We start from the raw sequence: 27,366 nt of genomic DNA on the forward strand, positions 1-27,366 counted from the left end.
CACGCTTGCTGCCTAGAAACTGATTCTCCAGTTCTGGCACTTAGCTTGCCTTTATGTTTTGACTTGACGAGTTTCCAAATCTACTTTTTTCCCACTAGTTTAAATGCTTGAAATGCCATCTGAATGTCTGTCAAGTATAAAGTGGAGGTTAATTTGTAGAGCACTGACTTATTGCAAGGATTTGCAGGGTGCTGCCATGTACTGTTAGTGGTACAGCTCAAAGTTACGTGCCAATGAACTTTGATCAGTAACTGCATTCTTGTGCCCATGTCTGGGGCAGTGACAGATGCTGTTATCACCCCCTGAGTGAACCGAGTGTGGGAACTGTAGGATAGCAAGGCACTGGTAATAATGGAAAGACAGTGAACAGTAATGAAGTATTTTCCATGTCATTTATGGGGTTTCTAGAGCAGTTAGGGGACGAAAGAAAAGCCAGATGTTGTGATAGAGATTATTTTTGTCTATGATTTGAAATATTCTGACTAATTAAAGTTTAGTCCAACAGCATGCTGCTTCTCTGATGGTACTTTGTCCAAAAGGGGGCATGGGATTTAACAGTTCATGGGTTTGTTATTTCCCTGTATGATCTCTAAACCTGCTATCTTCTGGTAACCTAAGGCAGTAGAGAATCTAAAATGCAATTGGAGTGAATATAAATTTTCCTTGCAGCAGTAGAAGACTACTGTGCCATTACTCAAATTGTGATTATATGCAAACACTACTATTAAAACCATCTTCTGTTATTTTGTTAAAAAGCCTTTCTGTTGTCACTGAATCACAATGTGGAAGCCAAGACTGTATCAACAGCTAACCCAGTTGTTTGCACGCATCGGGGCTAGCACATGCTAGAAAAAAAAACTTTTTGTGTGCCTAAAGTTTTAGAATGAAATGTATGTTACATCATAATACATGCATGCATACCCACATGAGATGGGTAAGGTTTACCGATGGTGACTGAAGTGTTGCTTTTAATTTTCTTGCTTGGTCACTGTGATTTTAAGTCTTTGCACATTGATTTTAACATTTCGGTTTTTTGTCAAGTATAAAACCATTATGAATAAAAAAGCCCTGATATATTCAGGCAAAAGATATTGAAATGTGTTATAATAACAGAGTACCTGAGATCTCACAGCTTTATCATAGCTACAACCTGTGACCAGTTACATTTTTTCCTACTCATATGGTGTTTATGATGGTGTATGTTATGACAACTACAATAACTACTAAAAGCAGAATTTTACTGTATATCAATGAAAAATGATATAAATGTTACTGTAGAACTTACATAAAAAAAAGGCCCAAATAAACAATATGCCCCTAATCTGTGTTGCTGTAAAGAGAGAAAAGTGACTGGTTCTTTCTGTCAAGGCATTGCTCCTGAAAGGAGGTAAGCACTAGAAAGCTATTCTTTTAGTACTTTAAAAATCTGCAGTGCAGTATAAACTCAGCAGGTGCAAGGGAAGGATGCAGTTAAAATGTCTGGAGGGAAAATACACACGGAAATACTGACTGCTATATCCTAAACCTTGTGTTTTGTGAAGATAGACTTACTTGTTTCAGTCATTGCATAAAAAGAAAAAAATAATACCATGTCTTCCTTCTGAACCAAGCAAGATACACCAGAAAAAAAAAAAAAAAAGATATTAGTAATTAACCTGAATGAAGTACATCACCTCTGCAAGTCTATGAAGTGATGAAAAATTATGCAGGCAGCAATTAGAGTTACTTCCCAATCCAGTAATTATGTCCTGGTTATTACATATATGCTAGAAGCATTAATTAATCCCATTCCCCACATCAGTTCGGTTGTCTTCCCCCCTTCAGATCTCTATCAATTCTCTTTCTAGCTGTTTCAGTTTTTCTTCCTGTCTGTTCTGCTTTTCCTGTGAATTCTTAGGTGCTACAGCCCTATCTTCCAGGGCTAGAAGGAGAAGCAGCAGAGCAGTTCTTTGAAAGCTGAGTGTTAAAGTAAGGAAGAGTAGCAAAGAAAAGTTTTTCTTCTTCTCCATCATTCTCCTGTAAATACCAGCTCCTGAGGTGGAGTGAGAGGCCTCACCAGTCATCTTTCTTTTCCCAAATATTCCCTCAGGAGGCAAACCAAATTCTTCTTTAATTATACACATAGAAAGCATATGTAATAACAGGTAAAAATCTTTGTTTATAAAATGTGAAATAAACCCTCCTATTTCCAGTAGATGTAATATAGCAGTTTCTAGGATAAAATACTGTCTCATCCCACTGTATGGACCTGGAATTATGAAACCAAATGTGCTGCCACTTCTGGGTGTGCAGTAAGTGCCTCCTGCAGCCATCTTGGAGAGACTGCTGTGCTTCTGCACGTTTATTGACAGAGATAAAAAAAGAGAAATTGTTTCAGAAGTTAATATATTTTTTATGGTCCAGCTACACAATGATAATAAACTTCTACATTTCTTGAAAGAAGGTGATGATTTTAAATTATTGTAGTTTCATGTTACTGAAAGGTTGCAAGATAAACAGCATTGGACTAAGCCAGTTTTACTGAATGGGATAATCTGAGAAAAATACCATAGCTGCAACATCCTTATCACTTATTGCAAGACAAGAGATATAGTTCCTGCCTAAATTCACAATTGTGTAATTGCATTCTGCCTGTTTATTTTTTTCTATAAAATAAAATAGTTATGTCCTCTCCCAAAATAGAACAGTGTTGTCAGGTGACTTTGTGTCATGAAATGACAGCTACAATTAATTAATAGAAAATAAATATCTGTGTATAATATGTACAGTCATGATGTGTATTAATTAAGTATATTAATGGTTGAATAAAGTAGCAAAGTGAAATTCTCAAATGTTAGAAAATACAGAACTTGTCAGCGTGACTTCTATTGAACCACTTTATGGTATGATCTCATAAGTAACCGTTGCTCTCCAGAAAACAGCAAAACTTTGCTTCTGTTTCCACTGTTAAATATGTATCATGATACTAGTAACTAATTTTGCAGATTGTTTGCAAGGTGAAGCACAGAGATGTATTTGAAACAGAGACTTATAGTCCAAAGATTTTAGGCTGTGGATATTGCTCGGGGCTGACGTCTTTCCTTTCCTGAGGTGATCCAGGAGATCACAGATCAATGGGAGTTTGCGTTCTTTAGGCTGGGCTTCACATATAAAGTGCCTGGAGCCATCTCAATGATTGATGACCACTGATACAGATAGTTAAAAAATGAATTGCTGAAAATCTGTATCCTAAAATGCAGTTAGAGGACTAGACCTCTGTAGACTTTTGGGGTAGGCTTAATTCAAAAAATATTGGGGATATTTTTTTAATGTATTTGCAGGTAAGTAAGATAAGTTTAAACATAATATTAACCTGAGAGTTTTAACCTTCAAAGAAAGGTACTATATGTAGAAAAAAAATTCTTGATGAGAGTTTTTGCTTGCAGTTATTGGAAAGCTGTTCAGAACTCCAGCAAAATTGAAGAGATGGGTTAATAAATAGGCTGCAAGTGAATAGGCTTTACAATGACAGGCAGATGCAGTTCCCATTTAAGTAGAATATAATTTGAGATTGTACATATACTTTAAATCTAAAATGCATTATTCTATTGTTCAGGCAGAGCAAAGCAAATTTTATTCTCTTTGTTTTCCTCCTCTTCTTCCTCTAAATATTTTATATAATACAGAAGATCATAGACTCATAGAATCACTAAGGTTGAAATGACCTCTAGGATCATCAAGTCCAGCAATCAACCCAACACCACCATGTCTCCTAAACCATGTCCTGAAGTGCCACATCTACACATTTTTTGAACACCCCCAGGGATGGTGACTCCACCACCTCTCTGGGCAGCCTGTTCCAATGCCTGACCACTCTTTCAGTGAAGACATTTGTCCTAATATCGAATCTAAACTTCCCTTCACTCAACTTGAAGCCATTTCCTCTTGTCCTACCACTAGTAACTTGGGAGACAAGACCAACACCCACCTCACTACAACCTCCTTTCAGGTAGTTGTAGAGAGCGAGAAGGTCTCCCCTCAGCCTCCTTTTCTCCAGACTAAACAACCCCAGGTCCCTCAGCTGCTCCTCATAAAACTTGTTCTCCAGACCCTTCACCACCTTCATTGTCCTTTGCTGGACACGCTCCAGATAAAAGATTTAAAGGTGGAGTTTTTTTCTTAGAAGGTGGCTGAGATTCAATATTCATCCAATACAATCCTAATTTAGGATTTTTTTTAATAATCTGGAATTTATTTTTTGTTTTGTTTTAATAACATGGTGGAAAACACTAGTGAAGTATTTCCTTAGGTTAACATTGGTTCCATGGTCCATATGCTATTTTATTGCTGATCAGGTTCTACTGACTGGAGTACATAATTATTCAGCAGTTTTGAAACCTGGCTCCATATCTAAAAAGATGACTGAATTTACATGCAAGTCTTTATAAAACTCCCTTTGAAAATCTTGGCTCTCGTAGCTTTAAAACACAAGTGGAAATTGTTTTAGAGCTTTTGCAAGATACATAGTACTTCCATTTTTGGTAGAATATTGGTTTTCATAACATTTGGCAGTTCATGTTCCTATATCGGCTGAACTGTGGAATCAAAATCAAAGCATTCATATATTAAAAAAAAATTTTGCACACTTTTGGCAATGAAATTGTGCTTGATAGAGTTGTCTTTTTTGGGATTAGTGACTGTGCATCACTATTATCTCTTTTTAACAGAGATAAAATTTGATTAAGTTGAAGGAGATTTGGAGGCACTTGCATTTTTCAGGGTGATGCTCACTCCTCTTTGGTCCAAGAAAATGAATAATAAAATCACTTTGTTGCTTGTCCGTCTAGGGGTTAGGTAAAGAGTTAGTAGTAATTTCTATAAATCTCTGATGATGCTTATACAGATTCAAAGACCTTTCTGTCTGTGATCATAAAAGCTGCTGATGTGAGGCGGAAGGAATGCATACTCCTACTGACTTTTTTTTTTCCCCAGAGCTGGTCTCTACAAAATCCAGTGTAGGCTTAGTATGGTTTTTTTGTTTATTTTACATCCCAAAATAAAAATGTAAAAATGAATTTGTGGGGGGCATCTCCTGCAAACTAGTTATGTTCAACTTTGCTCAATGCACCACTTCTTTTTAAGGTGAAGAAAAGCCAGTGCAAAGCTTGCAGTTGAATTAAAAATAAAAGTATTATTCTTATTTAGAATCTAGTTGGTTTGTAAGCAGCTAAATTTGCTTACATTTGCCACTTTCCCTGTTACGTCAAATTCTCATGACATCCTTGTTTTACTTAACAAGGCAGGCCTGAAGTAAGTAAAAAGCAAAACCAAAAAAATCCTTTCTGATCTTACAGTAATCCATGCCATGGAGACTTATGGCAAAGGTGCCCTATTAGTGTTTATTAACCCTTAATGAATTCTTTTCTCCATCAAATTTGTCCTACAGCTTTCTAACATATACCACATTCTAATTTATTCACACTTTCAGCTGTGTCCCGGCATGGTGTGAAAGAGAACCTCTTCTTGTCTCTCCTGAACATTGCATGGGGTAGTTTTGTTTGGTACCATCTTGTATTAGAAGAGAAGCGTCAGTGTTGTACTTTATTCATCCTCTTGCTACTCCTGATTTTGTTGTCTTGCGTCTGTCTTGCAGGCCAAGCAGACCTAATCAACTTAGCTGTTTCTTGCACCAAACTTGTTTCACATTTCAGAAGATCTTACTTGTCTTTCTCTTATCCTTTTTCATTTCTTTGATATCTCTTTTTAAAATGGGAAGAACAGGACTGCACACACTGTTCATTGTAGTGTGCCTCATGAGTTAATAAAATCTGTGATTTATGAAGATGCTCTGTCCTCCCTTCCTCTCCTAATAATTTCTACCCTTCCATTTACTTTCTAAACTAACTTATCTGAAGTTTTTATAGTATTATTCTAACCCTAAGATCTTGTTTCTGAATTACGTCAGTTCTGAGTCCATCTATTTATATGTTGGACAGTACAGGCCCCACGGATACTTTTAACTCTTCAAAAGGAAATTGCTAAATGAGCAGCTGTAGAATTTGGGATGTGAGAAAGTTAACATATGCTTTAGTGTGTATGAACCATGTGGGTTTGTTCACATGATTATGTCTGCATATTTCACAGGGCAATTTTAACTCAAAATCATTACATTGATATAAAGCATACAACCAAAATATGTGTTACAGACAGAGAATGCATACTATTGAGTATTACAATGAAGTAAGCTACCAATAAGAATAACTCTAGGATGACATTTTGCCAAAATGAGTCTTGCATTTTTTCTTAATGTCAAGAATCTCTTCCTCATGTCCTAAATAGAAACAGTTTAGCGGTAGAAAAAATTGGTATTGCTAAATGAAAAATGGAAGCAGCAATGCACTCGAGACTTTTGGCTTACAATTAATTTAACGAATGGGAAAACGTAGAGAGATTAAGAGTAGGAGTGATGAAAGATTTATTGAGCTCACTTTATCTGGAAAGATTAATAGAATAGAATTAGGAGGCCAACTAGGGTTTGAATGACTTCAATGTAAAGTTCTTAATCTTCAAGTAGTAATTCAGTGAAAATACCACCATATTCAAAGAAAGGCAAACAGATCTAAAGATCCTCTCTGTTCCTTTGAGACTGGGAAAGGACACCTGCTGATATGATCCATCATTTGTAGCAAGAAATACTGGATGTGAGATGAAGATGTTGCTAACTAAGACTGGGAATCTAAGAGTTTAAAGGTTTGTGGTGTGAAAAAAGCTGAGCAAAGATTGTGTTTCCCACTCTCCCACCGTCAGAAAGACTTGGTCACTTGCACGTGCCAGCAGTTCTCAAAGCGGTTTTGTCTTTGTGGTGTTTTTTTTTTTTTTTTTATTGTTCTCTCTTCTCTGTTTCTTGAATAGTTTGCCTCCTCCTTCTCTATAGATACACTACTTTTGATTTTCAAACTGGGACTAGTGCTGCTTTTCTATATTGCATGAGAACTCCAGAATAAGCCCCATTATAAGCTGCCCTCTCTTCATTGCTTAATTCTTTGTGTGCTTCCCTTATTATGTGCTTGTCCCTTGCCTCCATTTGATGATTGATTTAAGTTTTTAATTGAGCCTCAAAATGCCTGTGCCTCCTCCACTCAGACCCAGATTTAATCCTACCTTTAAGGTTGGAGTCCACGTGTGCTTTATAATTTTCTTGTAACCTTCCCTCAAAGGGAGGTTTTGTTCCACCATAAGGTCTTATCCTGTTGTTCTAATTGGTATGGCTGACTTGATAATATCCCAGGGTTCAGGGTCATGCAGTGCTAAGCACATTGCAAAAATGTGTTGTAATGACAAAGGTGGTTTCTGTTGCAGTTATTACAACCTTTTGACAGTAGGTCTCCCACATTAGATTCTGAGGTTGCAGTTATCTTACCTTTTCTTACTTCTATTTATCTTCTTACACAGGCATTATTTATTGCCGTATAAGCTCATATTATAACGGGAAATTTTTTGGATGGCTTTTATGTAATTATGAAGATCACAGGCTCAGTAATAGGATGATGTTTAATAAAAATAGTAAGTGACCTTGAGCAAAACTTTTTTAGATAGTTTTTGAGACCTACTTCTGTGATCCATCTGTCCCACCCAGATCATTAAGTTATCATTGATCATTTATAGAATAGTTGTCTGCTAGAGGTTGGGTCATACTTTGAAGTTTGTGCTGTAAAGAAATATTTATTTATTCCCAATTACTGACTTCTTTTTGCAGGGCTTACAGCAGTACAGTGCCACTCATCTAGAGTCCTGTGTAAGCCCAACTAATCTGAATTTTAGGAAGGAGTACACAATTCCTGACACTCTACTTTTAAAAACAGTTTTTCTCTCCAATTACTGATGTAAGATCCCATATATAGGAAGAAGTCTTCAGAAAATAAACCAAAAGTTATGCTACCTGGGTCTATCAACAACAGCTGCTGATTGGCTAAAGCCATGTGTATGTAGTACATATATTCAAGGAAAGGAGTTCATTATGCTTTTGTGTGTCTCTAGGAATCCGGAAAGACCGCAGAGGTGGCCGAATGATGAAACAAAAACGTCAAAGAGAGGAGCAAGATTCCAGGAACGGGGAGGCCTCTACGGAGCTGCGAGCTCCCACCCTTTGGACAAATCCACTGGTGATTAAACATAACAAGAAGAACAGTCCGGCCCTGTCCCTGACGGCAGAACAGATGGTCAGTGCCTTGCTGGAAGCTGAGCCACCCATAGTTTATTCTGAATATGACCCAAATAGACCATTCAACGAAGCCTCTATGATGACCCTCTTGACCAACCTTGCAGACAGAGAATTAGTGCACATGATCAACTGGGCAAAGAGAGTTCCAGGTAAGGCAAAAAAGCCCCAGTGGACTATAAAAGCCTCTACATGGCAAACCAATAGCAAAAAGACATACCTGTTTTCATACTACATATTCTAATTTAATGCAAATTTTTCACGTAAGCATAACTACATTAAAAAATCACAAATTCTATGTTTTATTGGTTGATAAAAAATTATAGAGCAATGTAAGTCACTTTTAAAGAAAGATTTATTCAAGAAAAGATATTTCCCCACACCATAGAATGTTGGACAATTTTTTTTGTTTGCAAATTATTTAAAAAAAAACCAAAATGGTAAAATTAAAGGTAAAAACAGATTACTAAAAGCCAGATCTAATCAAGTAGATCTAAACAAGTTATGTTAAATATTTAGATACCTTTTGATAAAGGGGTTTCTCTCATGTCTATAATGTAAGCCATAAATTCAGCATCACTACTGAGCCTGTAAGTATTAGTATTATTTATTAAATTGCCAGTTTATCTTTTTGACCATAAATTACAGATCTTCCATGAGTTTTGGCTCTGAAAAACAGAGCCAAAATAACAATTTTTGTATAAAAATATTTTCCTACTGGAACTAGATGTTTTTAGCTTTATCATTTTGTTGCATCATGGTTGCTGATCTATGACCCCTCTTTTCTGGAAGGGAATTACAGAATGGAATTATAGAAATAGAAATGGGAAGTATGTAATGTTCTTGGTTGAATGTACGTTACACATTCATTCGTGTGGTTTATTTAATTTATAACAATGAAATAAGAGAGTAGTTTTGTAATTAAACTTCATGATCTTTTAAAATTTCAGTCTACAAGACTACTTTTCATAAGTCAACATTTAAATGGTTATTAGAAATCTATTGCACATGTTGTACTTTTAGCTTTGTAAAAATACACATACGGCATACATGGTAATTTATACTTTATAATTCACTGGGATTCTGATCTCTTAAATTTTTACTGTAGCAATTTATTTCATTAAAATTATGTAGCTGATTTATGACGGGATGTTAAAGAACACTACCACAGCTCTCACTCACAAAGTGCATTACCTCAACAACATTACACCCAGGTTATGCCGTGTTTGTTTTCCTTCATTTAAACTTGGCAAGACTCTTCCTGGTAAATCAATAACCCATAAAATCTGAGTCTTTTCCAGTCCTCATGGGTTCCCTTTTTACCACTTTTCACATGTCACTTTGTGGGCTTCAGCTATGATCAATGAGAACCTGTGTGTGTTTCATTTCTCATCGTATCTTATAAGAAATCACCTGAGAATTTTATTCTTGACAAAACCACAGTGGTTAAGGCCTGATCCACAGTCTGTTCAAGTCAAGGGTGGTTTCTCCTGTTAATTTAGCTATGCTTTGAATCATGCCTTTACAAAATGCTTTTGAAAAATGAACGTATGTCAATAGAGTTAAAGCTATTCACTGTCAAACCAGCTAAATTCAAATTACTTTTCTGCTGATTTTAGAGATATAATTAGTCTAAGTCTGTTAAAATCCATTAATTTACATTCAACATGAATATATCACATTCTAAATTCTTTATGTTGTCTAACTGGAAACATTTGCCTTCTGTGACATTTGATTTTGATAGTAATGTAATTAATGAAAATGTGCTTAGATACAAGGCAACACTGTTAGGGAACACAAATCTGTTTTTTATTCAGATATCTCCCTAAAACTGCTTGTCACAAGATGATTACTTTTGGTGAAATCAAAAAACTTCCTGGGTTACCAAATACATCCTTTATTTCCTTCTGAAATTGGAAAATCAAATGTATAGGGGTAGCAGCTATCTGTGTATATCCGATGTATTTCACATTTAAATAGATGTGCCTGTTAATTGCCAAAATAGCTCCTAAGGAGAAACTAAGCCAAATGACTCTATGTATATGCATTAATAAATATTCTAACAGGTGGGGTTTGATATGAAACTGGTGAAAATTGATTAAAAAAAGCTAAAAAAAATCACTTCCCAGTCATAGTTTGATTTATTAGGTACTGTACAAACAATCATACCAAAGGAAAGTACTAAAGCAGGAGAGAATATGAAGAGTTTGGGGATCCTGAAAGAGCTGGACACCTACCTTGTTCTTGGTGTTGTGTCTTGGTGGACAGTGTGCATGACCAAAAGTAGAAATTGAAGTATTTCAGAAAGCTGATTTAAAAGAATTCAGGCCCAGTTGTCTACCTGCCTCTAAAATTGGGTCCTCTGAGAGTAGGAATTTTGGAGCTAGGTGCTTAAATGTTTTTTTCTGAATCTCTCCTTTGGTCCTAGAAAATGTTGAGTGTTCTTGGTTACTGATATTAACTTTTAGAAGTACTGATCACCTTGCAAAGACAGGACCTTTGCTTGGACTGTTTGCCTGTTTCCTTCTGCTGGAATTTGCTGGCGATAAATGTACATTAAGAGAAATGTGTTCGGCAATATAAGTTGTATTTTTACCTCCACAGTATGTTGCCTTTGAATATTTCATTATTACTAAGAAATATGCAATACTGCTTAATTAGAGAGAATTTTTGTATACTTTATGCATAAACAGAAGAATTGAATAACTTTTCTGTTAGGTGAAGTATTTTGTGCAACAGCCTTGTGGGATTCCACTCAGCTATTTTCTCAGCTAATTTACTAAGGCTTCAGGCTTCAGAATCAAGGGTAAAAACATCTTTTTCTAAAAAGCGAATGTGCTTTTTACCAGTAGAAAAAAAAAAACAGTTGCAGGAAACAGCCTCTTCCGTGCACACCTCTCAAGCCTTGGAAGCATTGCACAAGTTCATTTAGCTAAATGCAGGCACTTAGCTGATGGAAAGCAAGGAGCAAAGTCAATACGAGTGGCTGGGCTGAAAGCATATTTGTTGAGGAAGGAAGGAACTGATATTAACGGAAATGCAATGAAGATATAGCTTACAAATGGTTTCAGGGATATGTCTGGAGTCTTTTGCTATGTAGGCTTAAAGCCTACATAGCCTACACAGCCTCCTCTTTAAAAGAAGAGGGATTGTGTCAAAGCAACTAGTAAAGACATTGTTTTGGTCAGCCAGTCTTTCTGATGATGTAAATAGGTGGGCATGGAAGAAGAAACAGCTAATTAGAAGATGTACTGAATAGAAGTGTATCTGTTCTACAAAAAGGAATAATCGAAATTGATTTATGATAGACTGTGTAGTATAATGTAGGCAGAGATCTGTTATAAAGGCATGTTGAGGACAATCTCCAAAATGAGGTATCTGCAGACATGCCCTGATTGGGAAGGTGAGAATTGGTTTAAATCTTTACTGCAACTTGTTCAGCATTAGTTTAAACTTGTTTAAATTGACACTGCAATCTTGGCTGTGTCAACAAATCGCTGGGGAAAAGAGAATTTGTGACAGCTTCTTGTGTATAACCTTAAAAAATGATCTTCAGTATTTACATATAACATGACTGTTAACTGAGGTCACACCAAAGTTCTCCCATGACAATGCAATTCATAATATGCAAAGTGCATAAAAGCTTGCTTTCATTTCCTTTGAAACCGTGCCCATTGATACAAGTGGGTTTGCCAGATTACATGAACAAAAATATTGTACAGTGTCCTATGACATATACCAGAAATGTAGAATGCCCCACAAGACTTGCTGTTTACATGGTCTAATGGGGATTTTGACTTAAATCCTCCCAGATGGCCTCTGTAAGACACCAGTAGTGCCTTCTGATTACCTTGGCCAGCTGGAATAGCAAGGAGCTGCACATAAGGCAGGTGCAAAGAGATTGTGATGGGCTAGACTTTACATACACAGGTAATTTAACCATTTTACCATTTAGTTTGGACAAATCACTAAAAATCACATGTAGCAAGGTATCAGCTTAGATGAATAAATGTTCTGCTCATTGCTGAATCACATATTTCTGAAAGATACGACTTTCTATTTTCTTCTTGGTTTACATAACCATTTGGGGATATAATACCATCTTCAGTATCACAGAATGAAATTTTCTAGTTTAGTGAATTTTCGTTATGGTCTTTGATGCATCGAGCAAAACCATTACTTTGTTTTTCTATAAAATGCTGATATGTCAAAAGAATTAACTTATTGTATTGCATGATACACTTACTGTGTGTATCATGTAACGTCTCTACTTGGAGTACTGTATTCTCTAAAGGGAGCTGGTATTTTCAGTGTTCTCAGTAATATTTTTTTTGTGCAGATGCTCTTGAGATGGTAAAAGACAAGTTACACACTGAGTTCATGGTAAAGAGTGTAACTTTAAGGAAGTTTTGCTGCAAGGCTGAAATCTTTGGCACTGCTGTTACAATCTTGTATAACTATTTACTAGAAGTACAGTAGCTGTGCAACTTAATAGCCCTAAAATGGTACACTGGGCATACAAGCTTTGAAGTTTTGAGATGATTCACGGTGCTGTACTTATTTTATGGCTTCATGAACCGAGGAGATAAACATTTTGGCACTGATTTTTTTTTTTATTTCAAAGCCACAGAAGTTGCTATTTTCTTAAGATATTGTTTTCCTATTTGACCTTCTAAACTGCGGCGTTTGTTAAATTAGGAACAGTGTGTAAAGAGGCCAACAATAGCCACAATTTTACACTGCACTTCAGTGACACCAAACCTCCAGAAAAAAATAAAGTCAGCTTGCATTGGAAAGAAATAAGTCTAATAGAAGAGTGATATGTGTTAATAACCCTTTAAGTGCAGGACAGTTTACAGAGCTTCTAAGTGTAGTGATCCTCCTGGCAATAGTTTACATTTACCTTAAGAAACAGGAATGGCTTACAATTCCTGTAATAATTTTTAATAAGCCTTCCAAAAGATCTGCTTTATAGTCTTTTCTCATTTGACTAATGGGCTTGCTGTGAATATTTGTAAAACGTTATTAAAAAACCATCCCTCTGCTTATCTTTTGATCTGTTGAAATGATACTAAGGGTTCCCCTGACTTCACGGGGAAAAACAGAGGAAGCAAATAGATCTGTAAGCAAAAGAGAAATGATAGCAAGCATCTGGATCTTACTTTATGGCTGCTTTTTGGTAATTTAATTTCTGTAGAGTTTCGATTCATTACCATGAATGTAAGAGATAAGAATCAATCCTTATAGTGGAATAAGGTAATCACTTTGCATTTGAATTTGAACATCAGACTGAGAGATATCATGCAATAGCATGATTATGCAGGGCAGCAGACTTAAAATTGTTGAATATAAAATAAAAGCTTTCCATCACTGTGTCTTCTTAGTCTAGAAAGCATCTTTATAGTTGTGCATCATTTCACAGAACCATTGGCGTAGTGAACGGAGTTAAATATAGTTACCGGCCAGTCACAAGTGGTGTTTCCCAGGATTCAGTTTTGGGGCCAGTCTTGTTTAACATCTTTATCAATGATCTGTATGAAGGGATCGAGTGCACCCTCAGTAGGCTTGCAGATAACACCAAATTGGTTGGAAGTGTCAATCTGCTTGAGGATAGGAAGGGTCTGCAGACAGATTGGGACAGGCTGGATCAATGGGCCGAGGCCAATTGTATGAGGTTTAACAAGGCCAAATGCCGGGTCCTGCACTTGGGTCACAACAACCCCATGCACCGCTACAGGCTTGGGGAAGAGTGGCTGGAGAGCTGCCCAGTGGAAAAGGACCTGGGGGTGCTGGTTGACAGCCGGCAGAACATGAGACAGCAGTGTGCCCAGGTGGCCAAGAAGGCCCACAACATCCTGGCTTGTATCAGGAATAGTGTGGCCAGCAGCAGTAGGGAAGGGATCGTGCCCCTGTACTCGGCACTGGTGAGGCCACAACTTAAATACTGTGTTTATTTTTGGGCCCCTCAGTACAAGAAGGACATTTTGTTACTGGGACACGTCCAGCAAAGGGCAAAGAAGCTGGTGAAGGGTCTTACTAGGAGCAGCTGGGGGAACCAGGGTTATTTAGTCTGAAGAAAAAGAGGCTGAGGGGAGACCTTCTCGCTCTCTACAACTACCTGAAAGGAGGTTGTAGTGAGGTGGCTGTTGGTCTTGTCTCCCAAGTTACTAGTGGTAGGACAAGAGGAAATGGCTTCAAGTTGAGTGAAGGGAAGTTTAGATTCGATATTAGGACAAATGTCTTTACTGGAAGAGTGGTCAGGCACTGGAACAGGCTGCCCAGAGAGGTGGTGGAGTCACCATCCCTGGGGGTGTTCAAAAAATGTGTAAATGTGGCACTTCAGGACATGGTTTAGGAGACATGGTGGTGTTGGGTTGATTGCTGGACTTGATGATCTTAGATGTCTTTTCCATCTGTAATGATTCTATGATTCTGTGATTTAATCTTTCTTGTCTATATTGTGTTAAACCAAACAAAACCCCCTTTCCATTCTCCTCCCCCTGCTTCTGGGTGCTATATGAGACAAACCCACTCTTCCAAGTTGCTTTTATTTTTATTATCTATAGAATTGTTATTTAGTGCTTTAGAAACACAATGAGGTGTATTTCCTCCTGTAGAGAAATTTAAATAAGCGAAAAGGATGAGACCACGTGACACAATGGCTTGCCGGTGAGAGACCAAGGGGAAGATGCTGATTCTAAATGACAGGGAGATGTGTGACAGAGTTATATATACCGGGAGCTTGTGCCAGAGAGAGAAAAGCCAAAGCTGAGAAGGAGCAGTTCAGCAGAAGTGCTTGAGAAGGAACATAAACTTTGGCTGCAGGTATCTATGGTAACAAAAATACAGACAGTGCTTTCACTAGCTGAAGACTGGAAGAAAATGATAGCAGGAGAAAAAAGGATCAGGGTCTGAATAACAACAGTGATATTGGAAATTTAAGAAGTATCCTAATGCAATGGTTTTCAAACTCCAGGGAGTCCCTAGAGTTAGGGATATAGAAGGGGAGATAAATACATCAGGACTAATGTTAGCAAGCTGACCAGCGTCAAGGAGACTCCAACTGGGAGAAAAAGTAGAGAGCACATGCAAGAGGACCAGAGGAAGAAGATACAGGGAATCAGTCAGGCGAGCCAACACCAAGTTCATCATCTCAGTCTTGGGCCTCTTAATCTTTCCTAGGGCTCCTGCTAGAGGACAGTAATTTGTTTAGGGGCTCTTTGAAGTGGAAGGGTCTGGATGTTGCCTGTTCCCCCTGCCACAGGAAGAGCCTTGGGATGTTGTCTATTCACTAGCTCTGTTCCATTTTCTTTTCCAAGCCATAGTCTTTGAGCTTCACGCCCCACTCTTCTCCCAGGAGTTTCCTGGCAGTGAGGATTCCAAGAATATATTCAAACTGGGTCTCTTCATTTGCATAAATTTTCAATCAAGGGAAATGGAGTTAGGAAAGGAAAAGTAGTTAGAGAACCACTTCGAATCTTTCTTTGGAGAACCTTTGAATGAGCTCAGAAATATATCCCTGAGGGTTTTCTAATACATAGCTTGTAACACTTGATAATTTTTTGGTTTATTTTTACTAGATTTTTAAACAAACTCCTAAAGCTAATTCTGTAGCTTTCCAGATTTTGTTTCTTTTTCCAGAAGAAGAAAGAGATTCTGCAAAATAAGTCAGGTGTTGTTATGCAAGTGCATCTGCTTGTATCCCTTTTACCAAGATTCTGTGGCCACAATTAAAAGCTCTACTTCATATCTGAGGTGATATTTCACTCAAGAACATGATAAATGTCAGTAATTCTTTCTGATATTACAAAAATCCAATGTTAAAGTAATTCATAGCTAGTGCTATATGTTCCTCTCATTCACAGAGTTCCTTTGCGTAGAGACATGACTGCCAAAAGCTATTGAATCAAGCATGTTATCCAACCTCCTGCCCTCTGTAAAGCTGTAATAAGATACAAGTTTATAAGCAAATATAGAATGAAAGTGACTGTCTTTTACTTATGTTGCATAACCGTAGTTGTTCTCTGTGCACAGGACCAAAAAATGGCTGTGGCCTTTCTTTTAAGTATATAAGTTTCTGTTAAGATGGAGGTAAATGTGTGTACCATGCTGGGAAAATGTGCTTCTGTTTTTTTTTCACATGAAGTGTGTTTCATATATTTAGAGAAAAGGAAATATATCTAACAACATTCTTAATACGATTTCTCCAATAAATCAATAACTGCTGGAACACCAGTATTCCTTTTTAAATGATATATTTGTTCCCCCAGAGATGTCTTGGTTCCCGTCTTTCTCTGTGGAAGTGAATAGTTTGAAAAACCATTAATACAGGTATTCAAAGCCATCTACTTATTAGCTCAGCACAATAATTATGTTATACTCTAGGTGATTTTTATTTTTTTAAAAAACAACCTTCTTTAGAGTGGTGAACCTCTAATACATCTCTCCATCTCAATGTCCTTGAACAGAGTATGTGCTGAAATTTAAATTTAAATCTGAAGACAAATCTTAGGGTGTAAATCTCTGTTTCTACAAGTATGCACATATCCAGATGCATTTATTAAGATTATGGAACCAGTCCACATATGTAAAGTTCCTTATGTACACAGTGGTTTTAGAATCAAGACCCAAAGTGCTATTACAGGGCTGCCTCTGTTCAGAATTTTCCAGAGTAAGAAATATTAGAACTCAAAAGTTTTGAATTTTGGGGCTTCCCAACAATCTGTCTCAAATAACAAATATCTTCTGTAATCAAAATTACCTTACTGTCCATAATCTTGTTTGTCATACAGCAGCAGATGAGAAATAACACCCAACAGGCAAGAAGGAGCTAACTTTCTTTTAACAAGGACTACTTACATGTCGGAGTTCATTGGGCATTCAGTAACATACAAGCTCATTTGATGATAAATGTTTGAAGATGAAACTCTACTGGTCTTGGCAAGCAAAGAGGCAAAAATGAGCATCCACAGTAATAACTTTTATATTTTTAGCCAAAACTTAAGGAAATGAAATACTTAAACTGTAATAGTTTATTTCTAAAAGAAATTATCCTTTTATAAAAACATTTCCTGCTATTTTTCTTTAGCTGATAAGTAATTTACACTCTTGGATGAACATATGTGTCTTAGAGTCTTCAGCTATGCTGAACCCTGGAGCTTTCCAAGAAATGCTCATTTATTTCCACTCTAAGTAAACAGTAAGTAATGATCCCTCCTGATTTATTGATTTCTTAAAATGATTTACAAAAAGAATATGCGATTGTTGGAAAGCACTGATGCGGTATGTATGGGCATGCGCACATATCCATTGTTCCTGGTTCACATAATTCACATAAATTGGCCCTTTTTACTTGATATTTAATAACTAGCCTAATTCTTTTAGTTTCTCTCCAGTACTACATCTCTGAGCACAATCAGCTGTAATTGCAGTTTAGAGGTTATTTTAATATCATCTGTATTAGTTTTCTGTTCAAGTCAGTCATTCCCTAAATTCTCACATTAGATATATAGGAGTTTTTAAGATACACAGAAATAATTAGGAAAGATTTATTGCAGACGACTTCTGGATAGGCTCTTACCCTGTCTGTATTGCTGCAATGGTGTGTTATACAACACATCTGTTATGCAGCTCATTTATTTTCTTTGATTATCTCTCCAGGAAATGAACTATGTGTGTAAAGAGTATGTTGTTTTGTCTGCAAGTTAGTTATGGACTGCTGTGAATTTAAGCAAGTGAAAGCAAGTTAAAGCATATCCCACAGTGGAAAGGCGAATGAGAAATCTGTGATTGCCTTGTTCCTCCAGGAGTTTGTTCTCAGCTAAGAGTGGCCATAAGAAAATATTGCCTTGACTCTTCCTTATAGAAAGTTCTGCGCTTTCTAAGAAATGTAGCTATCCACCACGGTCCTCAGCAGGGAGATGGAGATGAATTATTTATCACTGCAGTTAGATGCTGGGTCTAGACGTAAAGCTTCTTAAGCCTCTTGAAAAGAGGAGCCCTGGAAACAGGAGGGAGGAATCAAGATCTTGACTTTGAGTCAGTGTCCTGCTCCCTTTCCCCAGATGTCAGGGGGTACCCAGCGATTCTCCTGGGTACCTGATATTTCTTGTGAGCAAGCTGACCTCAGAAAATGAAAATGCATGTTGGTAGAAATTTCAGTGATTTTTGTCTCTGCAGCTTGAGATTTTTGGTTTGGAGTTTTTCAGTTAATCCAGTAGGAAGTTATGAGACTCAGAATTAAGGGGAAAAGTAGAGTTCAAAACCTCACTTAGACGCTAGACAATATGAGTTGTGTTCCATGTTAAATGCCATTCTGGAGTGTTTGAAGTGATTTAGAAAAATAAAATTCAAGAAATCTCATTTTACTTGATTCACAAAGATAGAGAATGTGGCATAATTCTGCCAGAGAATATTAAATCTTATCAATAGCCTAATAATGAAGCATCTTCTGCAACAGCTGCTGTCCCTCAGAAAACATGACTGCAAATAGAGAAGTGGCTATATGGGCTGCTGGCAAGTGGGCAAATTGTTTACTAAAATGTTGAACAGTCTCTAACTGGGTATGTTCACTGTATTAAAAACAACTGACCAGAAAAAAAGCTAAAATCATAAGACTGCCATACTAATATAAATGAATATAGTAGAATTGCATGTCTGACCTATTACAGAAATCTCCTTTGATTGCTATAAAGGTAGTATTACTTAAGAGCTTCACGTACATTTGTAGGATGTACTTTGTGGGATTGTAGTTTCACAAATATTTCTTCCAGTTGCAATGCTGGCTAGAGTGTTCCCTACCCTTCTGCTTCCCCCTGGGTTGGGGCAGCTGTGCAAGTAGCAGAATTGATTTGGGGTTTTTTGTGTGTGTTTTGGGTTGCCTATAGCTTCTGTGAGTTTGCCAGTCCAGTTCACTGCAATATAGTTGAGCCAGTTGAAATGTGAGGGTAACAGTATACTGGGAATAAACAGGCAAGTATTAATGTGAGGGTGCTAGAAAGGAATATTCACGTATCTGTACTGTCAATAGTAACATACAGCATTAGTGCAAGCCTTTTTCTAATTTGTTTTGTCTTTATTTCTCTTTCAACTGAGAGGTCTTTTCCAATCTCTGCTGTACAAAAGGCAAGAATCTTCTAGTTACTGGCACCGTTTAACAGCCTTTATCCTGTTTGCTGAAGTAGATGTTGTATAGCTTCTACTTTGTGTATTTCTGCTTGATATGTAATATGTTCTGTAATGCTCTGCCAGAGTTATGAGGGGTTGGAGAGTCAAAGGGAAGAGGAAACATAGTCATTTCCCCCTCACTCAAGATGCATCCCAGTTCATAGAGGGTCTTTAGTTTGCTTCCGTCGCTGGGGTACAAGACACTTGACTTCCCAAGAGGCGAAGCCTGTCTGTCCACTTACCTGTGCTATTTGGAAGGTAGAGGAACCCTGGGGCTTTCTTTTTGCTGAGTTACCCTGTGGTTGGTTGCCTATTCTAGGGCATATTTTTCGGAAGTTCTTCTGTCTTTGTCTTCCAGGAAGGCAGCAAATTCTTCTGAAGTTCTTTGGGCCAAGTTTGCACTGTACAGGTAGTAAAAAGTGACATGTGGCAGACTTTTTGGAATCAGCAGCTGATTTTTATTTTTCTTCTGCAGGGTAGGATTTTGCAAGGTCGGTGGAAAAGGAAAGCTATAATGTATTTTATTCAGTAATGGTGGAATTAACCACTGGTATTAATTGGTTAATGTGTCACACATTTTAAAAGCAGTATACATAGGCAGGTTCTCAGCTGACAAAGAAGAGCTGTCCATGAAAACCTAGCGTATTTATCAATGCTACTTGTGACTTCATTTCTTTTTCCCACTTGGTATTCATATAAGCACAGCTATGGAGAATCATTGACTCTGATATGAATACCAAACGCACTTTTGTATACAAGTATACATGTAGGGTTATGTTCTTTTACACTGGGCCTTTTGGGAAGAAAGTTGCTCTACCACCGAGAAACCGTAATTTTGCTCCTGGCTGTGCCAATGCCTCCCTGTGTTGTATAACTCCCTTATAATGTGCCACAGCGTACCCATCCCTAAACTGCTGTCTGAGGACTTTATCTGCTGCATGTGAAGGCTGTGAAGCATGTAAAATATCCCTGTTGTGAAACAAAAAAGCCCTAATTTAAAGATTCTTAGCCTACAGCTATAAATATGAATTAAATCTGATATTTTTTAATAATGCTTGTTATGCTCCTGTTTCATGCATTGCCAGTATACCTCTCTTTCCAAAAATGTGGCTTATATCTTGCAGAAGGTTTACATGCTACCTTATCCAGGTGTTATGCAAAGCCACCCTGAGAAGTGATCTTTGATACCGTTAAGTATGTCTAAGGAAAAAATAATTATAACTAAGTCTGAAATGATGTAGTATATTTCTCAGCTCTCTCTCTTTTCTACTTTTGTACTTGTTCCACTCTATGCATTTTTTTTAAGGGGCTACTTCTAATCAAGTGTTTGAGAAAGATCCTGATGTTTGAATGAGACACCGCCAGGCAACATAAATACATTTCCCTCACTGTCTTATTTCAGCAGACTGTTCAGTCCGCATGCTCTTTTATTTAAACTCCAGAAGAGGCTTTTTGTACCTTCTTTATCAGTAGTAGGGGTTCTGAGACATTTTGGTAAAACTCCATCACTGCAGTCTGATTAATTCAGATCTGCTCTTCTTCAGATGACAGTGAATAATTGTTACCAGCTTTCTTAGGAGGTATTTTATTTACAAGTAATGTTGTGGAGTAACTTTTAAGCGCTGATTTCAAGTAGGTGGGAGACAGAGGTATCATCTTGTCAGAAACTGCTCTGAAATAATTCAGTAATGGGATGTCAGAAGTAGTTCAGTATAATGCTGATGAGCTGGTTTCCTCCTTCTTAAGCTGCCAGCCTGATGCTGTCTCTCTTGGCTTCCGAGTCTCTGAGTGTATTGATAATACCTGATGTTTATAGGGGTAGGACTATATTTAAGTGTGTTTGTAGATGCTTATAACCATACATGAGCTGTAGAAGTATATAACAAGAACCCAAGAACCTTCTGGATATAATCAAATGTGGGCAACTTTGCCTGGGTAGCAATCAGATGATATTCGCTGCCTCAGGGCTCCTACACCACAGTTGTTCTGCCTCCAACAATAGAAGCCTTCAGCCTGAAAAAGACTTCTATACATGAGCCAAATTGAGCCTTGAGGGTCAGTATGGTGATGTTATTCATAAAAAAGGTCTCCTACTCTACGTCTGAACTGTGTGAAGGAGCTCCATTTCCTGATCCAAGCTAAAGGTGTTATTCTTTTCCATGAGGAGCCTGTCAAACTCATGTTCTGTATGCAGGTGAAAGCAAAAAGAAAAACAAAATAAATCCTGTTTTCTCTGTAAATGAGGAAGATGAAAACTGTCACTTTTTTACTGGTTTGAAAAAAAATATAAAATTATAATTCTAGGGGAAACTTGCTGAATTTTAAGTTATACATTTTTCTTCTAATCTTTAATTTCTGCTATTGTACTTTTTAGAATATATTACTGTGATTTTTTTAATGTAATGGAATTCCATGCAACTTTCCAGTCCTGACAAAAGATGACAAATAAGTCGAGTTACTTTGGCTGAACTTGTACACTGTTCCAAAGCTTTTCCAGATGTCTCCATCAGAGTTGTGTGAATAATTAATTTCTTTGTTCTGTGGCAGATCCAAACAATAAAAAAGAATATTTTTCACTTAATACAAAATCGCATTTTGGATCTTTTTGCTAGATAATACATTTTTCAGGTGAAAGGAAACATTTTATTCAATATGAAAGCATAGATTTCATTGAGATTTCAAATACTTCAGTCACCTGTTCGAAATGAAGAGAAGACAATTTTGGAAATCAGGGTCCTAGATTTCCTAGAAGCTTAGGTACCTTTCACAATGCTGAGTAGGAATAGGTGCCTGGTGGACTGCTGAAAACTAAGATGAGGTAGCTGAGAGGGACACTGTGTGTTCCTTGATGTAAACCAGCCTGTTTTAGTTTGTTTATTTTCATTTTGTGAAATCTGACATGTTCTCCAGAGTGTTTTAAACTCATCTACCTGTTACTTTCCAATGTAAAATGCTCTGTCAGCGTGCTTCCAACCAACTCTAGCTTCAGCATATGTCTTAGCAGGCAGTATAGGAGCTTGAGCATAAGGTGGTAGTTCTCCAAGTGCAACACCCGTGTTTTGTACATACACCTGAGCCTAGTCCGTGCAATATGCAACAATTTTCTGAGGTTGCCTGAAGCTTTGCAGATGCTGAAAAGTGCCTTGGATTTGTTATCCACTGAAGGAGAGTCTGCAAGAAAAGGGGCTTAAATGAATGATGTGTTTTCTGGAAACATGCTGCTTGCTAACTTACTAGGTTTCCCTGGACAAGAAATAAACATAAATGGCCAGATGCATTCCAGTGTCTTGCTTCCCCTGTAATGTATTCCTTTGCTCTGTTATATGATGCCACTCCCACACAGTTGCTAAAATGCTCTTGTTGTTGTGGTGAAAGGAAATTGCTGCAATTAATTTTGCTGTCTTTCTTCTCTTTGATGTGTCATTACTATTTCTTAGATAATTTTTCAGAGATTGGGTTCTGTTCAAAACCAGTTATGTAGGGGTGAAAAGAATAGGAGGGAAAATAAAATTTGAGTCTCGTGTTTCTGTTTTGATGTAGGAACCAGCCAAAGTAACAAACATGAAACAATACATACACATACATAATTTCTGCTACTCACATACAAGTACAATAGATAAAAATAAGACTTCTCCAAAAGTGAACAATCTGAAGAAGTAAAATGGATGCAGGTGCCTTAGTCAAGCTAGTTTTATTTCCTAATGACTATAAAGAATGACCAGACCATGAACTCTGAGGTTATGCTTCATTTCTTGGGTACAGCACATTATGTTCTGAGCGATTTCTATTTGTAGTCTTGAAGCAGTTTTAATCTTCATGTTCACTACAGACTTGACAGTTTTTCCTTCTTTTCCTTGGGCTGCAAAATAATCTGCTTTTCTGCTAGTTCCAGATGCTGCTGCAATGAATTGGTTCAGTGGTGAGTACAGTAGATCTTGGGATGGAATAGCCTGTGGAGCAGAAGGCTTAGTTCACTGGATTTTATGAATGAAGAAGTCATTGTAGTCAAAAAAGATGTTAAACTCAAAACAGACATTTTTCAAGCTTCCAGACATGGGTGGAGATATAAATCGAAACGGTCAAACTTTAATTCTTAAGGACTTAAACAAAATTATTGGAAATATTTAAATGTATAAAGCCAGGATTTTAGGGACATTCGGAAAGAATGGGGTTAATAATAATTAATTTCAGCTTCTAATTCCTTCAATAAATAAAAAATGTCAGTTTAGAAGAGTGGCTGAAGCTGATAATTGTTTGTGTTACCTTGCAAAGGTAATTTTATCTCTTTTCCAAAATGTTCTTGATTGTGTTATGACAACCTTCAGGCCTTTCATATAGCTCTTATAATTAATGGAACAAAAAGAATAAAAAATGGAACAAAGATATTTTTACACCCTAACATTTGTGGAAAAAATGAGGTGCAGAGAAGTAGAAGTGAGCTGCCTGTGGAAGAGTAGGTGTCCAGGCTCACTTTGACCGGGTTCTGTTCACTTGCCACCCCTATCCTGCCACCCATATGGCCATTAGACCATGCGATGTATCTGCATTGCCCTGTCCACCCTGAGGTTTTTCAGAGCCCTCTTCTTCTAGCCAGGTCTGTGTCCTGGGGTCTGCAGAGCCCTGTGGAAAACACCACCTGCCTTGCTGCTCTTGCTGATACTGTTAAAGTACTGCCTAATCTGAAGTGCCTTTGCCAGCTTAAGTGCTTGTGCAATTAGTGAATGGATGTAGTAAAAGATGTAGGTACACCCTGTAAAAGAGGAAAACAATTGCAAGTCTCACAGGTTGATCTTTGGTTTCGAAATTCTCCCCTGACAACTGTGTATTGAAGCCACCATTTGAGACCTCACAGGGGCGTGCTGGGGTCATTTAAAAAGCTGTGAAAGAGTCTATTTCAGTCTGCGTCCTTTTTCTCCCTCCAGTTTTTATATGTTTACTTAAAAACTGTGATTGCTTAAAGATATTGCTTAAAGATATTGCTTAAAGAGACCTTTTGCCTCAAGTGACTTTTCTTGACAGCCACAAAACCATCACTTAGTTACTTCTGATTTGGTTTGTGATTGGAGTGCAGCCTGGTACTTTAGTAAGGAGGTCAAGCAAATGCTGGAAACCTCATGCTCTCTTGGATGCAGCTGAACATACAAAAAAATCCAAGTCATGCTGGACATGACCTCAAGTCTTGGGGCAGGTTTACACAAAGCATAAACTATCTGAGAGTGTTGCTGCTCCAGAGCTGCCTGTTGCTTACCTTCCATGCTCCTCCTTCTTGCTGGGTTATTTCATCGGTTGGCTGAACACTTAAACCAGCAGAACAGATGAGGAGAGTAGCAGCAATGGTGGTGCAGGGAGGGGGAGGACTGAGGTAGTGAGGACAGCTTGTATTTATTAGCATGTCTTTTGAGTTTGTAACACTCAGGCAAGAATGCATAACCAGCCCCACAAATGGTTTTAGCTGGTTCTGCTTCTGATGGAAAATATTTTGCATACAGTGACCTCTTGCAAAAGATTCAAATTCAAAAAACCCCCTCAAACCTACTTGCAACTGGCCTGAGTACTCGTATAAATTTAGCATAATGTAATTAACCGTTGCAGAGACAATAAGGAAAAGATGTATTACTTCATACTGTGTATTTTAGTCAGGAGCTAATAAATTTTGTGTAGTATCTTTCTTCACCTGTGCAGGGAAAGATTCAGAGGACACCCTTCAAAAGAAAAGCCTTCATATGCAGCTGATGGTCTGTTCCTACACTTAAAATCACTGGGAACAGCTGCTGTTGTCACATTCTTAGTATGCAGACAATGTCCTAAGCATTTTATTTGCAAGCCTGAACTGCCTGAGAAATAGCACAGCTCTCAGTGGACCATAAAGCAGCATCTTAGTGTTGTCAAAGCGAAGCCTGAGTCTCCAATGTCTGGATTAGAGTCCAAGGATGAATGATAATTGAAGTGCTTTAAATAACTGCTATACAGTGCTGAAGGAATTAGTCATGTAATAATGAACATCACTTTTTGTTGATCAGTTGGTTTTTTTATAGAGAAAATGTACATATGTCTTGTTTCCCTCCTTGCTTTATAAAAACAGTATGATAAACTTTCACTGGCAAAATGACAGGCAAACTTCACTAGTAATAATCTTATACAGTAGTTGTTGCTGTTGTTATAATTATTAGTAAGATTTTTGTTATCTTAATAACTTTCAAAACTGCTTGTTTAGTGGGGGACTAAAGCTTAGGCATAGGATTTTTTTTATATAGGCAGTTACCTTGTCTGGATTAGTGAGTGTTTTAAAACCCATTAAGAATTAATGCTTGTTTAGCTCCCTGCATCCAGCTTTTCTGCTCACATTCTAAACAATTTCCCCCCCAAATCTAACTTGGTAAGGCTTTCTTTACTTTTTCTCTCTCAGAAAAGTTCAGTTGCTTCTGTTCTTTTTTTTTTTTCTTTTTTTTTCCCCTCCTTTTTACTGATTTGCAAGAAACAGAGCTTGCACTTGAGTTCAAGGAGGCTTCTTTACCCCAAAGATTTTTGTGGCTGAAAGGACTAGAGAGTGTGCTGAGAGCCTGCCACACCTCCGTCCTAATCCTGCCTCCTCCTGGATGAGGCACTTAACCTCTCTGTGTTCTATCTATAAAATACATTTAATAATACTTAATGGCTTTACCGCCCTTTGAAAATGTAAAGTGCTATGTGAGTGCCGATTACTTTTATTATGTTCCCTGATGGAAGGCCTCAATGTATTTGTGTTAACTGGCAGTGCTAATGCATTTTCTGGAATAATCTTTGGTTAACAAAGTGAAACAGTTGCAAAATAAAAACTGTATTTTAGTCAAGGCAGACACAGTGACACATGCAAGGAAAGTCAGGACATAAAAGCACTTAGCTTCACTGGGTATGTCTGTGCTGTGTGTGTCAGCCACGGGCTGGAGCTACAATGCAACCCAGCTTGTCTTCTCTCCAAGATGTGTCCGTGCCAGGGAGAGCACAGTGAGGAAGAAACCTCAGGCTTTGGCCACATGGCCTGACCATCCACCAGCATAGGACAGATTTTGCCAGGCAATCAAATCCTGCAGAATAATTCGCTTGGGCTGCTGTTCAATGAGAACTCACTGTCCCCAAAACTCACAGGAGCACTCTAAGGCTAGGGGCTGGCTCCTGGGCAGGGTGTTCCCACAGCCCTGCTGGGCCAGCACATGGTCCATCTCCCCAGGAGCAGTGCCGGCCAAGCTGGTGCTGTGCTGTGGTCTTCTGATGGTTCTCTCGGGCAAGACAACAGTATTTTGTAAAAATGTGTCAAGGGTTTGTCAGGAGAAGAGAATGTATGTCTGACCACAGACAATTATCTGTCACTACCCCTGAAGTGTTTCTGCAGCCCTAAATCCAGATTGTGCTTGCTGCAAAGTATTGACTTTGAGTAGATCAACTTCTACTTGGCTAACTTCTTTACAAGCTTGCTTTGGCATAGGAAATTTGAAATAGGACAGCATTTATTAGATCTGATGTAAGCCTCATGTGTACCTGAAGAGGGAAGGAAAGATTCCTGTCCTGAATGAGACATTGCCTATTTGGACCAGAAATGGCTTCAGGAATTTTTTAGTCTCCTCATTCTGAAAAGATATGGACTGGACAGGCCTGAAAAAGTAGGCAATTTTTGTCCAAGTAGAAAGCATTGAGTGAGGTTGTGATAACTTTACACATTCCTGGAAAAGAGTTGAAACAGTTTTCATTTACCTGTGAAATGCATTTTGGAATTGTCATGGTGCAGCTTTGAGGGGCAAGCAGAACAGACCAGCTCCTAGAAATGGGTTCTGAAATAAAAGTGACAGATGTGATGTCCCTGCAGCATCCTGCTCCGGAGACAGCATCAGGTGGGGCAGTACACCCACCAAACCATAAGGCAGGTCTCTAAGGCAAGCTCAGGGAAGATTGAAGCCTCCTGTGGTGAAGGGCAAAAGCTTGCTTGATCTTGACTTTCAGTACAAATACAGACTGTAAAAACAGGGCCT

General features: G+C 37.8%; 1 protein-coding gene across 1 annotated transcript in view; it reads left to right on the top strand.

Moving 5' to 3' along the window:
• The window catches only part of ESR1 (estrogen receptor 1), a 124,841-nt gene that overhangs the window by 52,942 nt on the left and 44,533 nt on the right, over positions 1-27,366 (top strand). The window contains 1 exon segment of the mRNA XM_064447056.1: positions 8,017-8,349. Within this exon segment, the coding sequence (XP_064303126.1) occupies positions 8,017-8,349 (333 nt within the window).

The sequence above is a fragment of the Phalacrocorax carbo genome, chromosome 3, assembly GCF_963921805.1.
Source record: "Phalacrocorax carbo chromosome 3, bPhaCar2.1, whole genome shotgun sequence".
Lineage (NCBI taxonomy): Eukaryota > Metazoa > Chordata > Aves > Suliformes > Phalacrocoracidae > Phalacrocorax > Phalacrocorax carbo.